The 23,424-nt window shown below is 39.0% G+C and overlaps 1 protein-coding gene across 4 annotated transcripts; it reads right to left on the bottom strand.

Moving 5' to 3' along the window:
* Positions 1-193: 193 nt before the first annotated feature.
* On the bottom strand, positions 194-18,275 carry SLC25A51 (solute carrier family 25 member 51). Of its 4 annotated transcripts, none has more exons than XM_056806694.1 (3): positions 18,086-18,275; positions 9,187-17,520; positions 194-4,585 (listed from the first exon to the last, which is right to left on the bottom strand). In XM_056806694.1, exon 3 carries the CDS (start codon positions 4,569-4,571, stop codon positions 3,648-3,650), a length of 924 nt encoding a protein of 307 aa, XP_056662672.1. In that variant the 5' UTR covers positions 4,572-4,585; positions 9,187-17,520; positions 18,086-18,275; the 3' UTR covers positions 194-3,647. The 4 variants fall into 4 exon arrangements, with proteins under 4 accessions (XP_056662672.1, XP_007498084.1, XP_007498086.1 ...); XM_007498022.3 differs by having other exon boundaries at positions 17,459-17,520; XM_007498024.3 differs by lacking the exon at positions 9,187-17,520.
* Positions 18,276-23,424: the final 5,149 nt, after the last annotated feature.

Below are 23,424 nucleotides of genomic sequence, written 5' to 3'. Positions count from 1 at the left end.
CATTTTAACAGGTTTCACTTAAACTCATAAAATAACTAATTGTATTCAAATGAAAATAGTTTTAATGAAATGCATAAGAAACCAGGATGTGCTATTTGGGGCTTACCTTATTTAACTTGGGGCATTAAGATAAGAATTTTAAACATTTTAGATTAGAGAACAATTTCAAGAGTTTCAAAAACATACATAACACTTTTCTATTCATCAGAAAACAAATGGAAATACATTTTATTGACGTTAAAGCAAAATTAGATCCAAGTGCTTTTCCCATCCCCTTTTACTGCAAATTTGACTTCATAACTGAATACCACATAGTACATACAAGAGGTCAGCTATATTGAATCTAATTTTAAGACACATGATTAGGGGCCATCATGCCCAATGTCTGCTCTCTTATACTTCCCTATTACTCTATGCTGCACTGAAATACAAATAGTACTAGAGTCATCTAACTTAGGAACTTCACTTTTTCATCCACATGATCCCATTTTACAGAACTGTTTACAACATATATTACATGGTTTGTACAACCTTGGCTATGATGAATGCTGACCATATTAACAAAAAAAAAACAAGAACATTTTCCTCGCCACTTATAAATAAGTAGAGAAACAACAGTTGTTAATATACAAAGGCTGTGTTTTTACTACACTGAATGAGGGCACATAGGAACTTCTCAGGGCTCTGTAATACAAAGCCGTAAGTTCTTCCTGGAAGCATTAGAAACCAAGAACCACAAAAAGGGGCAGCTAGGCGGTGCAGTAATAAAGTACCCGGCCTGAAATCAGGAAAACTCATCTTTCTGAGTTCAAATCTGACTTCAGATTCTTCCCAGCTGTATGATCCTAAGCAAGTCACTTCCCCCTTTTGCCTCAGTTTCTTCATCTGTAAAATGAGCTGGAGAAGGAAAAGGCAAATCCCTCCAGTATCTCTGCTGGGAAAACCCCAAATGGGGCCACAAATCAGACATGATTGAAACTACTGTACAACAAAAGCACAAAAACACAAAATTGAAAGCACCCCCCCCCCATGTTCACAAGTAGACAACACTATTAACACAAAGGCCACTTTTAAAGCTTTTCACCTGGAGTTATTCATTCAACATTTACCTTTTCAAAAGTTTGGCAGCTAGCCAGTTACAGTGAAGTTGAAAATTCAGTGATTAGCACTTCTTGCCTAGCCCATTATGCTTTCTTTTAAAAGTCCAAAATAAAGCAGATGGCTAAATGATGCACACAGGTATCATCCAATCTTTTTTTCAAATTTAAGATGTCCTAGTGTGGTGCAAAACCATCTTCATATATATATACATATGCACATACATAGGCATTCTGGCCTTCACATGCTGTAGAAAAGTGACAAGAAACTCCAAAATAGCATCAGTTAGGAGCATTAAAAATACCATTTCATGGGCCAAGTCCCCAACACTTACTTCTTTTTTTTTGAGAGGGAAAACCAAGTATTCTCCCTGACTTCGAATTTCATTTATAGTGTACAAAAGTGCATTAAAACACAACTTCTCCCATTTGGAGTGTAAACAAAGCACTAGGTCAAGATGGAATAAAGATAATACGGTCAGTTCAGCAGGCCAATGTACAATGGAAGGCGAAATAATTTACAGTGCATGCATTCATTAAGTGCAAATTTTGGGGAATATTTCCAAAGGTTTTGTCTGAAAACATGACCAAAACCAATGCCTATCTCATTTTTTTTTCACCATTTAAACTCTGAAAAGTTCCACTCTTATTTGCTCAAATCATCTTAATAAATTATTTATTAAACTTTAGGTTGCCATACACATATATTTGGTGATTTGAAAGGTTAACACTTAACCCTGAATAGTGTTCATAATATCTTTAATGTTAGTTTATAAGATATCCTTTCCTTTTCAGCATAACAAAATGGGGCTGCTTTAGGCTGTTAATGCCTGTAATGTAAATCAATTTTTTAAAATGGTGTTTGCTGGTTTCTCCTCGAGTTGGAGAGAAATGTCAAATTCACCAGTACAGCCAGTCATACTGCATGTTATGTAAGCATGCTTTCTGGACTTTTCACTAACTCATCCCATGCAACAGTCAAAGCCTTGATGTTAAACAGATTTTCAGATAATTGAAATATTTGAATATCAAGGACAGGAAATTTAGTTGCATTACAACATCCATTTATCAGTCCTTAAAAAAAGAAAGCATTTCCTTCTAGTTTGCAAAGTCATTGATGTCAAGTATGACAGATAATTGAAACCAACCTAGAGTTAAAGAATACTTCATAGGTCTTTTATAGATAATGCTTTTCCTGGGACATTTCTGGTTGCAAAACTCTTTATTTCTGTTATTTCAACCATGTCATTTCCCTGGGGAAAAAAATGTTTTTAGTCCCATTTTTTCAGTAAATGATATCCCCAACTTGTTTAGTTACTAGCCGTCAAGATTTATTTAGCATCAACTGCTAAAATCCCAGCAGGCTCAAGACTTGGTTGAGTTTTATGATTTATAAAGATAAATCTAAAATTTGGGTCCCAACACAAATTTAAGATGTGAATACAAAAATTACTTGGTATTATGGAAAGTATGCTTTCAGTCCCCCCCCCCCCCCTTCTATTTGGAAACCAGAAAAAGCCTTGGCTACAAAATAATGAGCTTTTGCAAAGCTGGGACACATAACAGATGTGAAGATGAAGTTAACAAGTGAACAAAGCTGCTTCTCTTTAAAAAGAGGGGAGGAAGAAGACAGAGTTAGTGGAATTTCAACTTGCTCAACTCTTTGACTATGCGAGGAAACAAAACACCTTTGCAGATGAAGCAGTAATTCAATGAAACAGTTCTATCCACATGAAAATGGAATGAAAATTTTGTCTCAAAAGATGAGATTCAAGTTTCCCCATTTTGTGATGAAATTTAACTTTAAGCAGGGTAAAACAACATTTAAAGCTCTAAGAGTTCAACAAATCTTGGATCAATTAAATAGGAAAATTGCATCTAGAAAGGAGAATTTGAATTTTTGACTAATTTAAAGTTGATTTTTTCAGAAGAGAAAGTTATTTTGTGAATAAGTTGCTCAGTTCCATCACTGAAAATAAATCCTTTGTGACTTAAGAGCAACATAATTTGGTAACTGTATACATTTGGCTTTATAATGAAGGTAAGCAGTTTTCATGGAAAGTCCATACCTAATAGAGCTACTTCTTTCTCTTCTCCATTTTACTTTCTTCTCTGACCCTCTGAATTCTGAAGACTTACAAAACTTAGACCCTATTCTACAACTCTAGAGAACAAGCAAGAAGGTGGAGCACAAAATGCCTGAGAAATCTCAGGACACTAGGACCCTTTTCTCCAGCTGTCTGGGGCAGCTCAAGTTTTAATAGACGACTGAAAGAATTTACAGGAAAGGAAAAAAAAAATCACTTCTTGGACTCTGCACCTTTTCATCAACACTGATGGTAATGATATCAAAAGCCTAACCTAGCATTTACTGACAAAAATAATTTAACTTTCCTGCCCATAAACTTTTATTCTCATTTCTAGCCAGCCCAAAGAAAAATTATTTTGCCCATATTGTCACTGCCTAGTATTTAGCCTATTAAAAATCAGAATGTAATCTGTCTTCTTAGTTCTACTAAGCTTATTACTGGGATTTATTGATGACATCTTTCATAAAAGCCTTAACAAGAACTCATAAGTTGCATTTATTATGCCCCAGGATAGGAGGGATCGATGGTAATTCAAATGGGCGCCTCTGAAAAGATGTGTCAATTTCCCATTACGCTCTACCCAGATTTTTCCAAAAACTTGGGAGAAAGACTGGAATTCCCCACCAATTTGTGACTGCATTCGAGTTTTTACAACATTCAGTGGAAAAAAAATGAATCCCAACATGGCACCCAATACACCTCCACAGATAAAATCATCAACCAAATGAGCACTATGAGACTTTGCTTCAGGCAAATATTCCTTAATGGGTCCTCGAAGGCCAAAAAACAGTACATTGCTGAGTCCATTACGGAAAAGAATGGGTATCAAACCTCGATAATATTCTGCAATGCCATAGGATTTCAGTGCCTTGAAAGCATGCAAGGTGTTTGTAAATTTATCATTATTCTTCTGGTCTTGCAGTAATGTCTGTACACGTTCTAGTGGTGTAAGAAGGGCCTCTGTTGTTCCAGCCAGAACAGCTGCTACACTTCGAGTCACAATTTCAGGAGAACTAATAACATGCCTGCTGAGAATACAAGAGAAATCTTCATAGAGACCAAACATAAGTGCTAATGTTGTAGTCTTCTGCATTAATGGAGGCAGAATTCCTCTGTACAAATTTCGCAATCCATCTTTCTTTAACTGAAGTATAGCATCTCGGGTTCTGAGTCCATATAGCTGTTGCCGAAAAAGGACTTTCTGAATGGGAAATGTGACTGCTATATTGTTAAAGGCTGCACAGCATCCACAAAGGTAATGCTTAAACTCATTAACATTTACATTGTGTGATGTATCTTGATTTGAAGATGGTGACAGGTTTTTTCGCCTCTTTTCATGGGCTTCTGAATCCATCACACAATGCAGAAGGTCCTTTTTCTTCATGTGGGAATTTTTTCCTACAAAAGATATGACATGTGAGTAAGCTTGTAAGTATGTGCTGATCCACAAATCTTTTCTCAGAATTAAAAATAGTTCCTAAGTTTGTGACTAGTCAATTTGCTCCCTTAATCTATCACATGTCCTAATATGCCAAATAGACTGAAAAACCAGATGCCTAGAACTAGTTGATCACACCAGCCTACTTTGCCCCACATAAGATTTTTTTAAAATCTGGATTAAAATCTCAAAAGAGAACTGGATATAATTGATCTAAGAGATCACAATCTAAAGACAGGAATATGAGATATAATTTTTGGAACTAAATCAAACATCAAAATTTACTTTCCTTTCACAAATTTCTTTTAGTAGGTATTCAAGAAAAAGAGGTGATCAGAGAAGTAGTAAGGAGTGAGGGAGGGAAATGATGGCTTACTAGCCAAAGCTTTTTAAAAAATACACTTCAAAAACTGTTTTCAATCCCCACCCCAAATATAATTCTTCATTGTGGGTCCTTTTATATTTTAATCTGCTTTCACAGAATAAGAACTTTCATTTGATGGATGATCAAACAAAATATATAAGATGTAGTGAGATTTGCTCCAGGATGGCCTGAGACACTAGATTCTAGGAAGGATGGCTGTGAATCACTTTCATTTGAGGGTTTCTATACTAATATAATACTGAGCATTAAAGAGTAGCAAAACCTTTTAAAATCATTCTTCTAAATTGCAAAAAATCTAAATTAGATTCCTAAGGGAAATTTTTAGATGACAAAACTGGATTAAAATCTTAAGATATCTCAGAAGAACTGATCTAAGAGGTTACAGTCTAAAGAAATATGAGAAATTTATGGAACAAAATCCAATTCATCAAAATTTTCTTTCAACATTTCAGTTATTTGGTAACCATTCAAAGAAAAGAGGTCATGACCAAGACATACTAAAGAATAAACATTAAGTGGCTAGGTAGAGCAGGCAGCAGAATGAAGTATTTGGGAAATCACAGTTCCAATCAAATCAATCAATAAACATTAAAAGCCTACTTTGTACCAGGCTAAGTGAGGATACAAAAAGAGAAGACAACATGCAAACAAATATATACAAAGTAAGCTATGTACAGGATAAAAAAGAAATAATTAACAAAAAAGGCACCAAAATTAGGAGTTGAGGAAGGCTTCCTGGAGAAGGCTGGGCCTTCAAGTGTTACAAGGGAATCACTTTAAAAGACTGATATATATTAATTTAAGGTCGCCAAGGAATCAGCTATGTAATTCCTAAATGAAAAACTCAAGTCAGCCGTCAGCCTTTTTTGGAGTTTAATTACAATAGGAGCAAGAAAGGAATTAGAGAGATATATAGAGAGAGAAATGGGAGAGAAGGGAATAGGGCTTAAATACCCCTTCTGTTTAGGCTGGGCCAAAAGGCCCAAGCCCTTAGATAGCTGGGGCAAAGAAAAAAGATCAGTCCCTATCACTCACGTGACCAAAATGGAGAAACAGTCTCAGAGCCCCCACCTTCAGCTTCCTTCAGAGCAAGCTTCCTCAGAGCCCAGGAACCACACCGACCAAAAAACTCCACCCCCCTCCTCTAGCCTTCAGACCCTCCTATCTTTAAGGAAACCATCCAAGTTGCCTCCCCTCAGTCCTCACATCTACCAATCACTCTTCATCAATTTCCCTGTCAATGGAGGCTCTCGCTTAACCCAGGACCGCCCAGAGGTTTCTGGCTTTTGCACATGTCTGTTGAAGGTCATATTTTTCAAATGATTAAATCTTTACTCCTTTGTTACAGCCCTTTTCTAAATCCTGTTAACTTGAGTATGGTAGAGATTGGAATAATTAAATTTTGATCTAGGCTGCAGCCCTTACTCAATCCTATTAGGACTGAATAGGGTGGAGTATCTCCATTGTATCAATTCTAAAATCAATCAAGACTCAAAGAAATTCCTGTTCTATGCTTAAGCATAGGTCAAAGTCCTTTCCATTGTTCAGCAAAGGGTTTCTGTCCTAAAGTAATCTTAAGAAGGGAAGAGAAGGAACCTCCCATGCCAATGGAGTTCCCATTCCAATAGACTATCAGTAAGAAATTTTCCAAGTATGAAATATCCCAATGGTGAAATTTTCAACAATTATAAGTCTAAGGAAATTTGAGGTTTACACAAGGAAGCTAGAGAGATTTGTAGTTAGAGTGAAAGAGGGAGGACATTCCAGGCTTACTCTGTCTTCTCATTTATAAAATGAAGGAAGTGGAGTAGATATTGCCCAAAGTCCCAGAAGCTAAAACATTCCCCTTTCATGACAAAAAAGGTTCCTGTCCTCAAAGCCATATAATATTCACATGAATCAAATCTGAAACATTTAGAAAACATTCTAAAAGAGTTTACAGCAAAATAATGTATCAAAAATATAAGAAGAGAGTTCAATCACTGTGTGTCAGCATAAAAGATAGCTTTCTGGAAGTGACAGAAAAAGGAACAGAAGAAGCAATTAGAGACTATAAATATTAACTATTAGTACTCAAACGGTAAGATCTTTGTCCAATGGTTTTAAATACTACAGAAAACAAGCCACATCAATACTGTCAATAAACCAGAAGACACCAGGAAGCTGCAGTTGGATGGAAGGATGGCTCACTAGTTCTCCCAGGAGAATGAAAGAAAAGAGTTGCTTACAATAAGAAACATTAGTAAGATTAGTCTGCATTACCTCATTGCAATTACTGCAAAAAAACAAAAAACAAAACAAAAAAACAACCAAGTCATGGACAGCTTATATACTAGCATCTATTCTATAGAATGAAGAGGTAGAAGAATCCTATTAAGAATTTGATCAGGAGGCAGCTAGGTGGCTCTGTGGATTCAATCAGGCCTAGAAACAGGAGGTCCTGATTTCAAATTTAACCTCAGATACTTCCTACCTATGTGTTCCAGAGCAAGTCACTTAACCCCCACTGCCTAGCCCTGTGTTGGTGAACCTATGGCATGTGTGCTGGCATGTGCCAGAGATGTTCGTGTGCTTGAGGAACACTTCCTCCTGTCTGGGGTGTAAGGCTCATATGCACATGAAGGTTGCATTTTGGGCACTTGGCCTCTAAAAGGTTCACCATCACAGGTCTAGACCTTATTACTCTTCTGCCTTGGAACCAACACTTAGTATTGATTCCAAGACTAAAAAAAATCAGGATTAAAAAAATAAAAACTGATCAGATCCTCTAAAAATGGACACTAACTTTAATGTGAAGATGAGTACAGAGAAGAGGGAGAGAAAAAGCAAGTCTCAGACTACCTAGAAATTTCACTCCTATATAATTATGCATACTTTAAGAGAGTGGGAAGGTGCTAGACACTGAAAGCATCAAATACCATAAATAAAACTATATTAAATAGAAAACTGGTCATCAACTTTGGAATTATTCAGAGCAAAGACAGAAATTAAATTCAAAAGAGGGCCAACTGCTTTGAATGGCTGTGGATCTCACTGAGGCCTTATAATTGAATTCAAAAGTATCTGGAAGACTTCACTATCTAGAGGGAATTTCTCCAATTTCAATTCGACATTGGAACATTCTCAATAGCAAATACCTTTCAGCAAGCTTAAGTCCTCTTATTTTATGCCTGGGGCTTGATAACTAAACAAAGGTATCTAAGCTGCACCTACTTAGTAATCTTCTATGACCTCAACACAGGAATGGAAGGCATAATTAGTTTTTCTATCAAGTTTGTTTTTACTGAGTAATTATGGATATTTCCATTTTGCCTCAAAATGGCTAATTTTCTCTCAAAATGTTTTTATTTCTATGCTAGTTATCAATTTAGTTTTTTACTAATAGTTGAAAGTCCTGTTTCTAGATGAAAGATTACTACAAATCATGAAAAAAAGTTTTATTCAGCTTTTGTTTTTACATTGCAAAAAACTTCTCTTGGTAACTTTCCTCTTTCCCTCTTACAGAGTCATCCTATAACAAAGAATATTTTTTAAGAGCCAAAAAAATGCCCCAAACAGCAGTACACTCAAAAAAAGGCTGAAAATAGTGTTTTGGGTGGGCACCCCTAAGTTTCCTTTTAAATTTATTTTATATTTTAAAATATTCTAAAATAATTGTTTTCCACATTTGGATGTTTTCTTCAGTGAAGCAGAGGTTCCATTTCCTGATCTCTTTTCTTTTAAACAACTGGAACACCAGTGGCACTGTTAATGGCTTTCTGGGCAGCTTCATTAGCCTTAGAATGGGGACACTTGGGAGACTCAAGCATTTGAAGCAGCTCGGAGTTGTCAGTTTCTAACAACATCCCAGTGATTTTACCAGCCAGAGTAAAAGTACATGGCTTGGGGGGCAGCTGGGTAGCTCAGTGGATTGAGAGCCAGTCCTAGAGACGGGAGGTCCTAGGTTCAAATCTGGCCTCATACACTTCCCAGCTGTGTGACCCTGGGCAAGTCGCTTCACCCCCATTGCCTAGCCCTTACCACTCTTCTGCCTTGGAGTCAATACACAGTATTGACTCCAAGACAGAAGGTAAGGGTTTAAAAAAAAAAAAAGTACATGGCTTGAACAGCCATGTATCCAACATCTGCTCTTTAGGAGGGCTGGATGCCAACATGGAAGCAGTTAAAGTTCCTGACCTTGTACATGAACAAGCAAGCTGCTACATGGTAACCTGTGGAGTCCATAAAGAAAATGTTGAGGATGGTAAGCACTTCCAGCACACTTGGATTGTGGAACTATGCAGGCATTAGAGTGTCTGCTGATGTTTTGAGATGTGAACCAATCATACTTTTACACTTACGGCAGGTCCAAACTTGCCCCAAAATGGTCCTTAAGTATTAAATCATCCATGTCCTTGATAAATTTTTTGATGTGAACATTAGTGAACTCTTATTCTAGGTCTAAGTTCTGCTTCTCTTTCTTTACGGGATTTAAATTGACCAACAAAGACTGTGATCATGAAAAAACGTCATTCATCCATTCATTTTTTCCAATAGCTTTCTTCTTGTGTCTCTGTACAAATCCACATTTTCATCATATACCACATTACAAGAAAGGATGTTTCCAAAAGCAGAAAATGGGGCAAGGCCAAGATGGAGGCTTAGTAGCAGTGAATCTTCTCAAACCAAAAGCAGAAAATATATCATGCGATGTCTTATCAATGAATTTATCCAAATTTTTGGTGAATATAATGACCACACAACTTTGTGGGGTGATGGATCACACTGAGACCACATGATGCAGACTTAGCTTGCCTTTGATGACATCAAAATTCATTGTATGTAATGCATGTTCAGTGTCTGCTGGCAATTGACTTGGTAGGTGAAGCCTAGGCAGTGGCTGATGATCATGTCCCGGCAGATCCAGGTGGAGAGGATGGACCCTGCAAGGCTAACCTCACGGAGCACTGCCTGGGTCACAATGAGGTATATAGATGCCCCACACAGAGCAAGACCACAGGATAGCTGGAGTTCAGTTTTAAAATCATTAAGACCATATTATTTGACAAAGACATTTACTAAGAAAACTGACTATACAAAGAAATGGACATGTGCCACAGTGGTAAAAACACTGGTTTATAGTCAAGAGGAGTTGAGCACTATTACCTAAAAGCTATTTGGGGCACTAGGTGATGCAGTGGACAGAGTACAGGAAGACTCATCTTCCTAGGTTCAAATCTGGCTTCAAACATTTACTGTATGACCCTGTTATAAATCGCTTAACCCTGTTTGCCTCAGTTTCCTCACTTCTAAAATGAGCTGGAGAAGGAAATGGCAAAATCATTCTTCTAACGCTGCCAACAAAACCCCAAATAGGGTCACAAAGTGTTGAACATGACAACTTATATAAGTCATTTCATCTTTCTATGCCTTTATTCTCATCTGTAAAATGGAACGGGTGGGGAGAAGAGACTAGATCTCTGTTCTCTTTCAGTTTTAAACCTCTGAACCTAAAATATTAATGAAGCATTTTTCTTACAATCTTTAGAAGATGGCAGATCCAGTGGAATAGTTAAATTAGATCAGGGGTTCTTAACCTGAGATCTTATTAGAAAACATTCTGATAACTGCGTTTCAATATACAGGTATCCTTATACATCCTGGGAGTTAGGGCTGCAGTGCCCCCACAATCTAGAAAATTGATGTAAAATATTTTGGCCCTCCCTTTGTACCAGGGAAGTCATCTGAATTTTTCTTTTATAGGATGTTTTATATATAGTACCTTATTGCAAAATTTGGATTAAGTATTTGGTGCCACCTATATGCCCTTCCTATGACATATTATTAGTACCAATTTCTTTGGTTTACAGAGAATATTTTTTTACAATCACTGATGAAACTAACTTGCTTTAATTTTTAAAGTCCATATCTTAGCACATACCGACCTGGCATACACACAAAAAGCTAAATTCTTTCTGTTTATCAATCCAACCTATATGGCCCACAAAATGTTAACAATCTTGATGTCCTTTCACCTTTCTGCAATATTTGTCATACAAAAATCAAAACACAAATCCTTTGATCCTCTTGTCCCACATTCTCATATTATTTCTCTGATGCTCTCACTCTTGGCCTCCTTTATTGGTTTCTTTTCATCCATTTGCTTACCAAGTGTACCAAGTATGGGACAATCACCTCAATAGTTTTGTCAGTGGCCTCTTCTTTTTAGTCTATTCTCTTGGAAATGTCATTTACTTCCATGGCTTTGTCAAATTTGTGTAGATAATTCCTAAATTTCTCTCTAGTCATTGGACTATAGACAACATCTCTTCCTTGCTCCAGGTCTATATCAACAACTATTGGCTAGGCCTCTCCACCTGAATTCTCACTGGTCCTGGCAGCAAATAACAATGACTTTACCCTCCTTGCCCCTTTCCCACAACCCAACCTCGTTCATCTTAATTTCCCTATTTTGATTTATCTGACCAGATTCTTCCTCATCCTTCAAACTTCTTCAGTTTGGCTGTTGTTCTCAATAAAATCTCACAACTAGGGGCAGCTGGGTAGCTCAGTGGATTGAGAGCTAGCCCTAGAGACGGGAGGTCCTAGGTTCAAATCTGGCCTCAGACACTTCCCAGCTGTGTGACCCTGGGCAAGTCACTTGACCCCCATTGCCTAGCCCTTGCCACTCTTCTGCCTTGGAGCCCTTCACAGTATTGACTCTAAGACGGAAGGTAAGGGTTTAAAAAAAAAATCTCACAACTATTTAGCAATCACTCACCAGGTACCTACTATAAGTAAACACCTATTATGTGTCAGGCATTATGCTAGGGAAGCAAAGGAAAAAAAAAGTGAAATAAATAGTTCCTAACCTTAAGAAGCTGAAAGAAGACAAGAGACTATGCAAAATAGTTTGGGGAAGAATAGCATTAGCAGCTGGGAGTGGAGGAATCAAGAAAAGATTCATGTATGAAGCACTTACACTGAGTTTTCATAAGGATTCCAAAAGAAGGTCAGAAGGAAAAAATTCCAGATATGGACAACAGTGGAAAAGATAGGAGATAAGAGTTGTGTGTGAGGAATGGCAAGTATGAAGGGACCACAGGAAGAGCCTAGATCGTGTTGGCGAAGGCATGGCACACGCACCTTGGCATGCTGGAGGGGGCTGCTCCCCTCCCCACCACACCTGAGGACAATTTTCACATGCTGACCCTTCTGCCCAATAGCCCAAAGTGAACGTCCTTCCTCTGCTCTCTGGGGTAATGCAGGGGGCTCACAGGCAGCTTGAGGAGTGTAATTTGGGCACACGATCTCTAAAAGGTTCGCCATCACTGGCCTAAAATACCTTTTGACTTGGATTCCATTGCTAGGCATATACCCCATATATACTACAAAATATAGCAGCTTGGGGCAGCTAGGTGGCTCAGTAGATTGAGAGCCAGGAGGTCCTCAAGACAGGAGGTCCTAGATTTGAATCTGACCTCAAGTGGTATTGATTCTAAGACAGAAAGTAAAGGTTTTAGGGGGAAAAATATAGCAGCAAACTGGAAACAATGTACAGTAGATGCCCATCGAATGGGGAATGCCTAAATAAACTGTGGTACATGAATGTAACAGAATATTACTACATCTTAAGAAATAACAATGAATGATTAATAGAGAAGCATGGAAAAAATTACTAGTTTGAACTCATGCAAAGTGAAGTAATTAGAAGCAAGAAATTATACATACTGATTATAATACTGTTATGAAAAGACATTATTCTCTACTACTTTCCAAAGGTGAAGAGACAACAGGTGTGGTCTTCATATACTGTTAAATATATGGGTCTCTTACATATACTGTCAGATTTTTTTCAATAAGTTGGTTTTGCTGAGGTTTTCTCATTCTTAAAAAAAAATTCTTTGTAATATGACATGGCTCTCTGGGGTGGTGTGGAGAGGAAAGAAGTGGTAGTAGAGCAGCAGCAGGGAAACAGGAGGAAACTTATTAAAGATATTATTAATAACACTTTTTAAAAAAGAAAAACTTATCTAAGGTTGCTTATATATTATGTGGCAGAAGAGACTTTAACCTACAACATCAAGATAAGGAGACAGGTTCTATCCTTTATTCTATGCTGCTTTTCATCACAAATGTGGAAAATAAATTAAACAAAATACATTCCAAAACTTGAGAGAGGCTCTATTTGGTCCAGGTTAAAAACCAAACCAAACCGAGGAAAAGATAATACTGGATGTGTAACAAGGGAATCACTTTAAAAGACTGATATATATTAATTTAAGGTCGCCAAGGAATCAGCTATGTAATTCCTAAATAAAAAACTCAAGTCAGCCGTCAGCCTTTTTTGGAGTTTAATTACAATAGGAGTAAGAAAGGAATTAGAGATAGAGAGAGAGAAAGGGGAGAGAAGGGAATAGGGCTTAAAAGGCCCAAGCCCTTAGATAGCTGGGGCAAAGAAAAGAGATCAGTCCCTATTACTCACGTGTCCAAAATGGAGAAACAGTCTCAGAGGCCCCCACCTTCAGCTTCCTTCAGAGCAAGCCTTCTCCTAGCCACAGGAATCACCCCGACCAAAACTCCTCAACCTCCCTGGAGTCTTCAGACCCCCTGACCCCCTATCTTTCAGGAAACCATCCAAGTTGCCTCCCCTCAGTCCTCACATCTACCAATCACTCTTCATCAATTTCCCTGTCAATGGAGGCTCTCGCTTAACCCAGGACCGCCCAGAGGTTTCTGGCTTTTGCACATGTCTGTTGAAGGTCATATTTTTCAAATGATTAAATCTTTACTCCTTTGCTACAGCCCTTTCTAAATCCTGTTAACTTGAGTATGGTAGAGATTTAGAAATAATTAAATTTTGATCTAGGCTGCAGCCCTTACTCAATCCTATTAGGACTGAATAGGGTGGAGTATCTCCATTGTATCAATTCTAAAATCAATCAAGACTCAAAGAAATTCCTGTTCTATGCTTAAGCATAGGTCAAAGTCCTTTCCATTGTTCAGCAAAAGGTTTCTGTCCTAAAGTAATCTTAAGAAGGGAAGAGAAGGAACCTCCCATGCCAATGGGGTTCCCATTCCAATAGACTATCAGTAAGAATTTTTCCAAGTATGAAATATCCCAAAGGTGAAATTTCCAACATTTATAAGTCTAAGGAAATTTGAGGTTTACAGATGACATCCAAAAATAAAAACCTTCCACATGAATTTATCCCCTAGTCAATGCATTGCCTAGATAAGTTAGTGGAATACCTAATAATTTAAAACAAAGGTAGAATTTGGCAGTTTCCCAAAAGTATAAATAGCTATTGTGTACAAAGTTCCTCAGATGTCAAAAAATTGAGACTCTGGAGCCAGAGAATTCAAATTCTGTGAAACTGTGTTTATAGCTTATATAGATTCAAAGTTTGATTTGGTAAAAAACATTTAGGAATAGAATGTACAGTACTAGATGCAAAGTGCTCAAGATTCTGCATACTGATAAGCAAAATGATCATCATCCATGGGTCTTTGAAATTCTCTTCCAAATATGAGGCATGGATAAGAAATCTTTCCAAATAATAACATGATCCATAAGTATAATCTAAAACACAGTACAGTATTGTGATGGTATTTGCCTAGAGGCATTTAGATGGCACAGAGGATAGATAAAATGCTATGCTAGGAGTCTGGAAGACCTGAGTTGAAATCTAGCCTCAGACACTATCTGTGTGAATCTGGGCAAGTCAGGTAACTTTTGCCTCAGGTCCTTCAAGTATAAAATGGCAATAATAAAAATATCTACCTCCCAGGATATTTTGAGGATCAAATGGGATAATAATCTATAAGGCACTTTTTATGGTATCTGCCACATAGTAGATGTTTAATAAAGCTTCCTTTTCTCCTCCTTTACTTCCAAGGGATTTGCACTTGTATGACCCAACTAGGTATAACAATCATGGTCTCTGAATATAAGGAAGTAGATGAAATCAATGTCTTCAGTAAAATCAAAAGCCTGTACCAGATGCTCTATAAGTTTATGATATAATAAAACTGACTTTTGAGCAACCAAATAGGCCCCGAGCTTTAGATAACCAACGGTAATGTGCAACTATTGGGGAAAAAAAAGCAGTCAATAAACCAAATACTAATTAACTCAACTACTGATTAACAAGAATTTATTAACTCTCTTTAACCCCTTGTAATCTTCCAGTTTCATCAATTCTACTGAAAATGCTCTCTTCAAGATTACCAAAGATCCTTTAGCTGCCAAATCTAATGGTCTTTTCTTAATCTTCTTCACAGTCTTTGACATGGTTAATCATTCTCTTCTTTTCTCTAGGTTTTTTGGAGCACCTCCCAAGGTTTTCTTTCTTACCTGATCCATCCTTTTCACTCTCCTTTCCTGAATCCTCATTCAGATTACTTTCTTTAACTATAGATGTCCCACCATATCTATGCTGATGATAATCAAATATACCTATTCTACCCCAGTCTTCCCACTGATTTATAATCTTACATCTCCAACTGGCTTTCAGACATCTCAAAATTAAGTCCAGTAGACATCTTAAACACAATATGTCCAAAAGTGAATTCATTCTCCTTCTCCCCTAAACCTTTCCTCTCCTCTCCACTTTCCTTTTTGTCAAGGACACCACCATCCTCCCAGTTACTTGGTTCCCAATGGAGGCATTATCCTCAACCCCTCACTATGTCTCAATGCCCCTTCCCCCAATATCCTAGCTGTTGCCAGTGACTGTTGATTTCACCCTTGTAACATCTCTCAAATATGCTCCCTCTTTACATTACCATTCTGGTACAGTTCCTCAACACATCACAAGTGGATTACTTCAACAGTCTACTGCCTGCCTCACGTCTCTCCCCACTCCAATACATTCTCCATTCAGCCAAAGCTATTTACCTAAAGTTGAAGGTCCAACCATATCACCCCCTCCTCAGTTAACTCCAGTGTCCAACAATACCTTCTAGAAGCAAATACAAAATTCTCTGGATATTCCCTTCATAACCCACTCCCTTCCTTTTCTCAGCCTTCTTACAACTTATTCTTCAACCAATACTCTTCTAATACTGGCCTCCTTTCTGTTTCACAAAGCACTTCATCTCTCAGTTCTGGGCATTTTCCCTAGCTATTCCCCATGCTTGGCACCCTCCTCATCTCTACCTACTACCTTCCAAAATAAAATCCCATTTTCTACAAAAACTGGGATTCCCAACCTCTTATTATTATTTCTCTCTTATTTCCTATATATAGCTTGATTTGTATTTGTTTGCTTATTCTCTCCCCTATTAGATTGTGAATTTCCTGAGGGCAGGGACTATGCCCAAAATATAGCATGGTGGCTGTTACACCGTGGACTCTATAATATTTACTAACTGGGTTCTAAGTGTCATTCACTATGCTAAGTAAGGGAGTTACAAAGGAGGACAAAAGTACAAAAAAGTCCCTGCTCTCAAGGAACTTAATAATCAGGGGGCCAACAGATAAATCTAAAATACTGAGTAAGAACCCTACAAAGAAAGGTTCAAGTGTCTGAATGGGACAAAAACTCAGAAGGAAAGGTAGGCAATTTTCTTTAGTGGAGTGGGAGATTAAGTCCTAGTGACTTTAAGATACACATCCAAATGGGCATTCAGAAAAATTGTCAACTTGCCCAGTTCCTCAGTGTAGTGTATGAGACATGGTCAGCAGATGAGTCCTGGTTCTGATACTAACTAGTTATGGGACCTTGGAGAGGAACTGAGTTCAAATGCCTACTCCAGCCACTTACTATCTTGGTGTTGCACAAATCATTTGATCCCCAGATCATTAAGTATCAAATAGACTAGATGACTCCAAGGTCCCAAAAGGACTCCATTTTCTCTGTTGAAAATGAGAGATGAATGAGATGATCTCTTAATAGATCTGAAATCCTATCATTTCATTATTCCTTTTGGTCCTTTTAAGCTTCTTGCAAATATGTTTCAAGAGTAAGGGAAGGAGAATGGTAACAGTTAAGGGATGGGCTGCAATTTGAGAGAAAACTTAATTCACGATACCACAGTCCTTTTTTTTTTGACACCACAAAAAATTTGCTAAAAATCAGTCATTGGGGTCTTTCTGGGAATTCATTGGCTTTTCTAGAATTAAGTCTTTGGGTCTAGTCCCAAGATTTCACCTGTATAAAGGAACTCCCCAATAAGGAACTCTCCTACCAAGGCAGGATTCCAAGGCTTGGAGAGTTGCCTGGAGCACTCAAGATTAAGGGACACTTAGGAGTCCTGAGTCACATCAGGACAACACGTGTCAGAAAACTGACTCTGACACATACTTTTTCTAGGATTCTTGCAGGGGAGAGGGATGTCCCACCAAATGGGGCCAATCGAGATTCTTCTCAATAAGGACTACATTCACCTCCCCTCACCCCCAATATACACACGTCAAGAGACAACTTGTCACTTTAAGGAAGAAAAGGGACCTATTTATTGCGACCTTGAGCCAGGCACTTGACTTCGGCGGCGACCATCGTTTTCCTACTCCGCAGGGTGAGGAGCCTGAGTAACAACAACAACAGCAGCATTAACCATAGCAGGATAACAGGAGGCACAGCAATGCTAGTGATCATAACAGCATTTACACAAAGCTGGTTAGCCAAGCTCGGCTGCCTCTTCCAGCTTTTTGTCTGACACTCTGATTCCAGGATCCGCAGCTGCCACCGCCCACTGCAATCTGCAAAGCGCTAGGCCGGGAGGAGAGTAAGCTGACACGCGGACCCGCGCCCACTCCCACTCGAGGTGGTGAGCTGCCTTCTGGCGAGCACGCAGCTGCGCCGTGAAAGGGATATCACGGCAGGGTTTTCGGGCCGGCGGCTCCAGCCTCAGGCGAGCCATTAGTCGGTTTGCTCCCGAAGTCCCCCGGCCGAGGCTCCAGGCAGGGCCTCGGCCCCGCCCTCCAAGCCCCGCCCGGCCGGGCCCCGCTGCCTATGGGTAGGGGGAGGCCCTTCCCCTACCCACTGCTCGCTACGCCGCGGGCGGGGCACCCGGAAGGGTCGCTGGCCCACCCCCGGGTGGTGACAGGCCATCCCCTCCAGCAGTCGCCTAGCCGGGTCCTGAGACTCACCCGATAGTTAAAGCCCATGGTACCCTGTGTCAGGGCCTTGGCTCCCCTGGCAGGAGCGTGGACAAGCAGGCCGCTACCGAGGTCAGGGAGAGGCAGGCAAGGCAGCGCGCAGGCGCAGAGCACAGAAAACGCGCGGTCTGGACCGCCAGCCTCACCCTACCCCGCGACTGAGGCGGAGAAGGTTTCACGTGACACCGTGAGCCGGCAGTTCAGCTTCCTCGCCCGGTTGTGAGAAGTCACGTGAGATGGGATACCACCACACCCCTCTCTGCTTCCCGGGGTCTGCTTACTTCATTTGCACTCAAAACTCTATCTAATCAGATTGCTGTTTTTTTGCAGTAATGCTTACTATTCATTTTCCCCCCTTTATCTTTCCTTTTTTCGCTCTTTCTCCTCCCACCCCCTGCCGGCTTCTTGGGCTTGTAAATTAAGGAAGCATATGTGCATTCTGTACCTTTTAGGAATTCCTTCCTATTTAGAGTTAAATTAGCATCATCTCCAGGTGGATTGTTATGAAAAAAGGGGTGTGTGTGTGTACACGTGTACATATACACACATATATATAACTTTGTTTTACACAGCCTTAGGGCCAACGATCTGGAGGGATAAAGGAATTTATCTGGTGAGGTTGCTTAGTCACTTTTCTTTTTTTTGAGGAGTTCAGTTTTAAAAATAGCATGTCTGGATGATTGGGGAGGAAATGTGTTAACATTGAGGTTAGAATACGTAAACCTTATTTTGCCACTAGCTGGCCTAATCCATTATCATCTTCATCCTGTCACCCCCACTCCTTTGCCTAGAAAAAAATTTATCAAGGAAGTTGCTAGCTTTGCTACTCACCCCACCGGTTTCAACTGTTTTTGCCTCTCTGGAAGGAGAATTTCTCCCACAGTCTCCTTTTTGTTCAAAATCCCAACCATTTGCCACCAACTAATCTCCTCCATCATCTTCATAATGCTTCTGTCCTGGGTGCCCCCTGATACTCAACCATCCTCTTTTATGTGTCTTGTGTATTATAACTTTCTCCATTCGATTCTTTGAGAGCAGGGACTGCCCTTTTCATTTGTATCCCTAGCACTTAGCACAATTCCTGGCACATATTAAGTGCTAAATAAATATTTGTCATATTGTATTGCGGTCTCTGGAGTTCTCAAAGATAGGTTTGTTCCAGTGGAAGAAAGCATTTCTAAGAGATTAATCTTATCAGAATATCCTAATAGTATAGGAAATGTCTAAGAATTGAAGGTCTTCAAGACAGAAATCATTAAGGCTCAGCCTGGTAGTACCTGCCTGAGGTCTGTTTATACAACCTGTTTGCTTTGTTTCTATGACCTTCTAAATTACTTTTTTTCTAGGGAGATTTTTTTCCCCAAAAACTCAATCTACAGGTTTTATCCCTTTCTTCCACAATGCATTCTGGAAAATGTTAAGGAAGATAATAAAAAATAAGGCCTAATAGAACCATATCTTAAAGTATACTACTAAGCAGTAATCATCAAAACTATTTGGTTAAAAAAAACTTTTTGGTGGTGGTTAAAAAAATAAAAAAGGTGTTAGAATAGATTAGGAACTAGAAACAATCCAGATAAATTCAAGAATCCTAACTGCTGAAATAAAGATCTATGAGGAAAATTGTTGTTGAATTGTATTATTTATTAGTAATATTTCTGTGTGAAATTTCCTTAATCCTCAGGAATTTTGAAAGTTAGATAGAAGCAGTCTACTGCTAAAGTAACTTACTTCCAAGAGGCCTTTTGTTTTGTTAAAAGCTTTGAAGGCTCTTTATCTACAAATAAGAGCACCCTATCTAGCTAGATAAATTTTCACCTACCTGAAGAATAGCTTCCCTTTCTCTGTGATAAAGTAATGGAGGAGGAGTTGAGATTTCCAAGTCCATCTTCTCTTTCAAAATATTCACCAATAGGGACACCGGAGAGGTCCAAAGGATAAACTGTCAAGCCAGTCAGAAAAAGAACACACCTTCCTGGAAAAGAGTACAGTCTTTCTGGAGTAAGCAGATAGAAGGACCCATCCTTTGTTAATGAAGGGCATGCCCCTATAAATAAACTATGCTATTCTCCAGAGAAATGGTCTCATTTATTGGTTAAAATTATAGGCATTACACTTAACATCTGGGGAAACTGGAAAACAATGGTAGAAATTAGGTTTAGATCAACAGCTTACACAGTATAACACAATAAGCTCCAAATGTACGTATGGCTTAAATGTGTTTTTATCTTCTAAGTGTCAATTCTAAGAGCAGCAAGGCCTAAAGCCCCTCTCCCCACTAAATGCCAGGCACACCCTGCTTCTCTGCCTTACTCCATACAGGGGAGGGAGGAAGCACTTCTATTGGATTGCTAGGCAATGGGTCAGGTGATGTAATCAGGCTTAAGGAGAGGAAGAAGCGATCCCCTCAAACCTAGCACCCCTGTGTGAAGTGGATGTTCAGGAGACCTTGAAAATTTCAAAGTACACTCTTTTCAGCTACTATTCAAAGAACTGGAAGCCATTTCAAATGGAACACTTTATTGAGAAAGTAAGAAAAAGGCATTCAGGAAAAAAAAGCAAAAAAGCCGCACTTTACAGAAAGTTATAGGAAAATATAACCCACAGGTTAAATGACATCATCCTGACATTCACCCCATCACATTCCAGCCTTCCTGAAGTGCTATCCCCAGAATTAACCTTTTTAGTAAATGGTCAAGGGTTGAAGTCAGGTTTTTAATCTGGATGCTGAGTTGATTACTACCCATGATAAACAACTATTGTGTTTTCCAGAGTTTCTAGCCCACCTATTCTCCCTCAGGCAGGCACCCCTTTAAATGCAAATTGAACAGGCTGGGCTAGTAAGAGATGAGGGGACTAAGAATGCAAGTTAAAATGTTCTAGAGTTGCTTGTGAAAGAAATTGGAGAAGGGGGTTATAGAACAGGGAAGAGGCTATTAGCCTAGCCTTGAGTTCATAAAACTTATTCATAAATCACTAGACTACAGTTTGACATTTTAAAAGTACAAACTCAAAAGATACATCCCCAAATCCCAAAAAATACTTTGCAAGATAAAGACACTGGTTGCTTCTGATAGTAGATATTAAATTGTTTCTGTCTCAAGGTTAAGAGGCTATTATATTCTGAATAGGGTGGGTCAATTTTGTCCTGGGATGCTGTCTTGAAGAGACCAACTTACTAATTCTGACTGGGGAAAAGGGGGGAAAGGGGGAACAGTCCAGCTTTCTAGTTAGGAATTCTAGTGAACTCTGTGCTGCAAGGACAGGGGCACTGGGTCCTTAGATGCATGCCATCTCTGGCATACGTGCCATAGGTTCGCCATCACCGGGCGAGGCAATCAGGTTTAAGTGATTTAACAAGCTTCACACAGTCCTGAGGTCATATTTGAATCTGGGCCCTCCCTACTCCTGGCCTAACACTCTAACCACTGTGCTTCCTAGCTGCCCCTATGTGACTATGTGAAAGATCATGTTAGAGGAGTAGAGAGATACCTGTTCAAAACTGAATAGAGAAAGAGTTCCTAACCAAACAAAATTTTAATAAAATCAAATTGAAAAATGTTTGCAAAAAAAAAAACACTTAATCCTTAAGTGGGGGTGTATAAATTCCTGGTGGCTTAAATCTAAAGAATAAGTAGAGTGGAGATTAATCCCATCTTCACACCTTCCTTGTATACTTTCCTAGGTAATAGAATTTTCACAAAAGTCTGTCAGGGCTATTCTCAGCTATGAAACCCAGAAATTCTGCTCTTAAAGAGAGAGAGGAAGATTAAGAAACTCCGTTTTACATTTGGAATAAGCTTGCTGACAGTTCCCTGTAATTCTTCTACCTTTGGATTTCTAACCCTTCTTTTACTTCCTAAAGTCACATCACAACTGTATCTTAGACTTTAGATACCCCACTAGATTTCTCTCATTCTAATGGCTCTGGGCTAAGGCAGATTTAAATTATTCATAAATTTGGCAAGATGACCCTTAATAATCCCAATGATATGCTCTACAAGACCTGAGGATTGGAAGTGGTAATTGCAGTGCAGGTGCTGAAGAACAAGCTAAGTAGCTAATAGCTGCTGAGAGATAACTGAACTAGTGGGTTCCCTTGTTACTATGGCAGGCAAACATTTAGTATAGCTAGTAACTTGGCAGAAAGGAAACGCCTCCAATAGTTAGGAAAACATACAGACTAGTATTTTCTCCTTCCCCAATACAGCTTCAAGTCCAACCCAACCCTTGACTAGCCACGAACTCATCTAGGAGTTTGGGAATTCAAAAGCAAGAAATCAGATTGGAATTGAGGGATCCTGTTCTGGTACTGGGCACCTGAGGTAGAAAATGGTAGCCATCTGGGTAGAGATCTAACAATTTCTCTTCTGGCTCCAAAAAGGTCAACCTGAAAATAAAGAATACTACCAAAGTAGAAAAAGAGCCTTTAATCAGGGTGGAGGAACTTTACTTTGTAGTCACTACACAACATGGCAGAGTGTAGAATTGCCCACTTTAAGGCAAAAGGAGTGAGTCTAAATAAAATTTTTTTAATTAATTAAAAAATTTTGGACAGTTTTTTTATTTGGTCAATTTCAAAATTATTCCTTGGTTACAAAAATTATTTCCCTCTCTCCCTGCCCCCCACCACTCCCATAGCAGATGCGCAATTCCACTGGGTATTGCATGTGTCCTTGATCAGAACCCATTTCCATGTTGTTGGTATTTGTACTAGGACATTCATTTAGAGTCTACATCCCTAATCATATCCCCATCAACCCATGTAGTCAAGCAGTTGTTTTTCTTCTGTGTTTCTACTCCCACAGTTTTTCCTCTGAATGTGGATAGTGTTCTTTCTGGTAGATCCCTTCCAGTTGTTTAGGATCACTGCATTGCCACTAATGGAGAAGTCCATTACGTTCGATTGTACCACAGTGTATCAGTCTCTGTGGATAATGATTTCCTGGTTCTGCTCCTTTCGCTCTGCATCACTTCCTGGAGGTTGTTCCAGTCTCCATGGAATTCCTCCACTTTATTATTCCTTTCAGCACAATAGTATTCCATCACCAACATATACTACAATTTATTCAGTCATTCCCCAATTGAAGGGCATCCCCTCATTTTCCAACTTTTTTGCCACCACAAAGAGCGCAGCTATGAATATTCTTGTACAAGTCTTTTTCCTTTTTATCTCTTTGGGGTACAAACCCAGCAGTGCTATGGCTGTGTCAAAGGCTTTTTGTTATGAAGATTGTTTCCCAGTTTGTTATTTCCCCTCTGATTTTGGTTACATTGGTTTTGTTTGTATAAAACCTTTTTAATTTGATGTAATCAAAGTTATTTATTTT

Source organism: Monodelphis domestica, chromosome 7, assembly GCF_027887165.1.
Source record: "Monodelphis domestica isolate mMonDom1 chromosome 7, mMonDom1.pri, whole genome shotgun sequence".
Classification (NCBI taxonomy): domain Eukaryota; kingdom Metazoa; phylum Chordata; class Mammalia; order Didelphimorphia; family Didelphidae; genus Monodelphis; species Monodelphis domestica.
The sequence above is the reverse complement of the archived record's forward strand: the minus strand, read 5'-3'. Positions and strand labels throughout refer to the sequence as shown.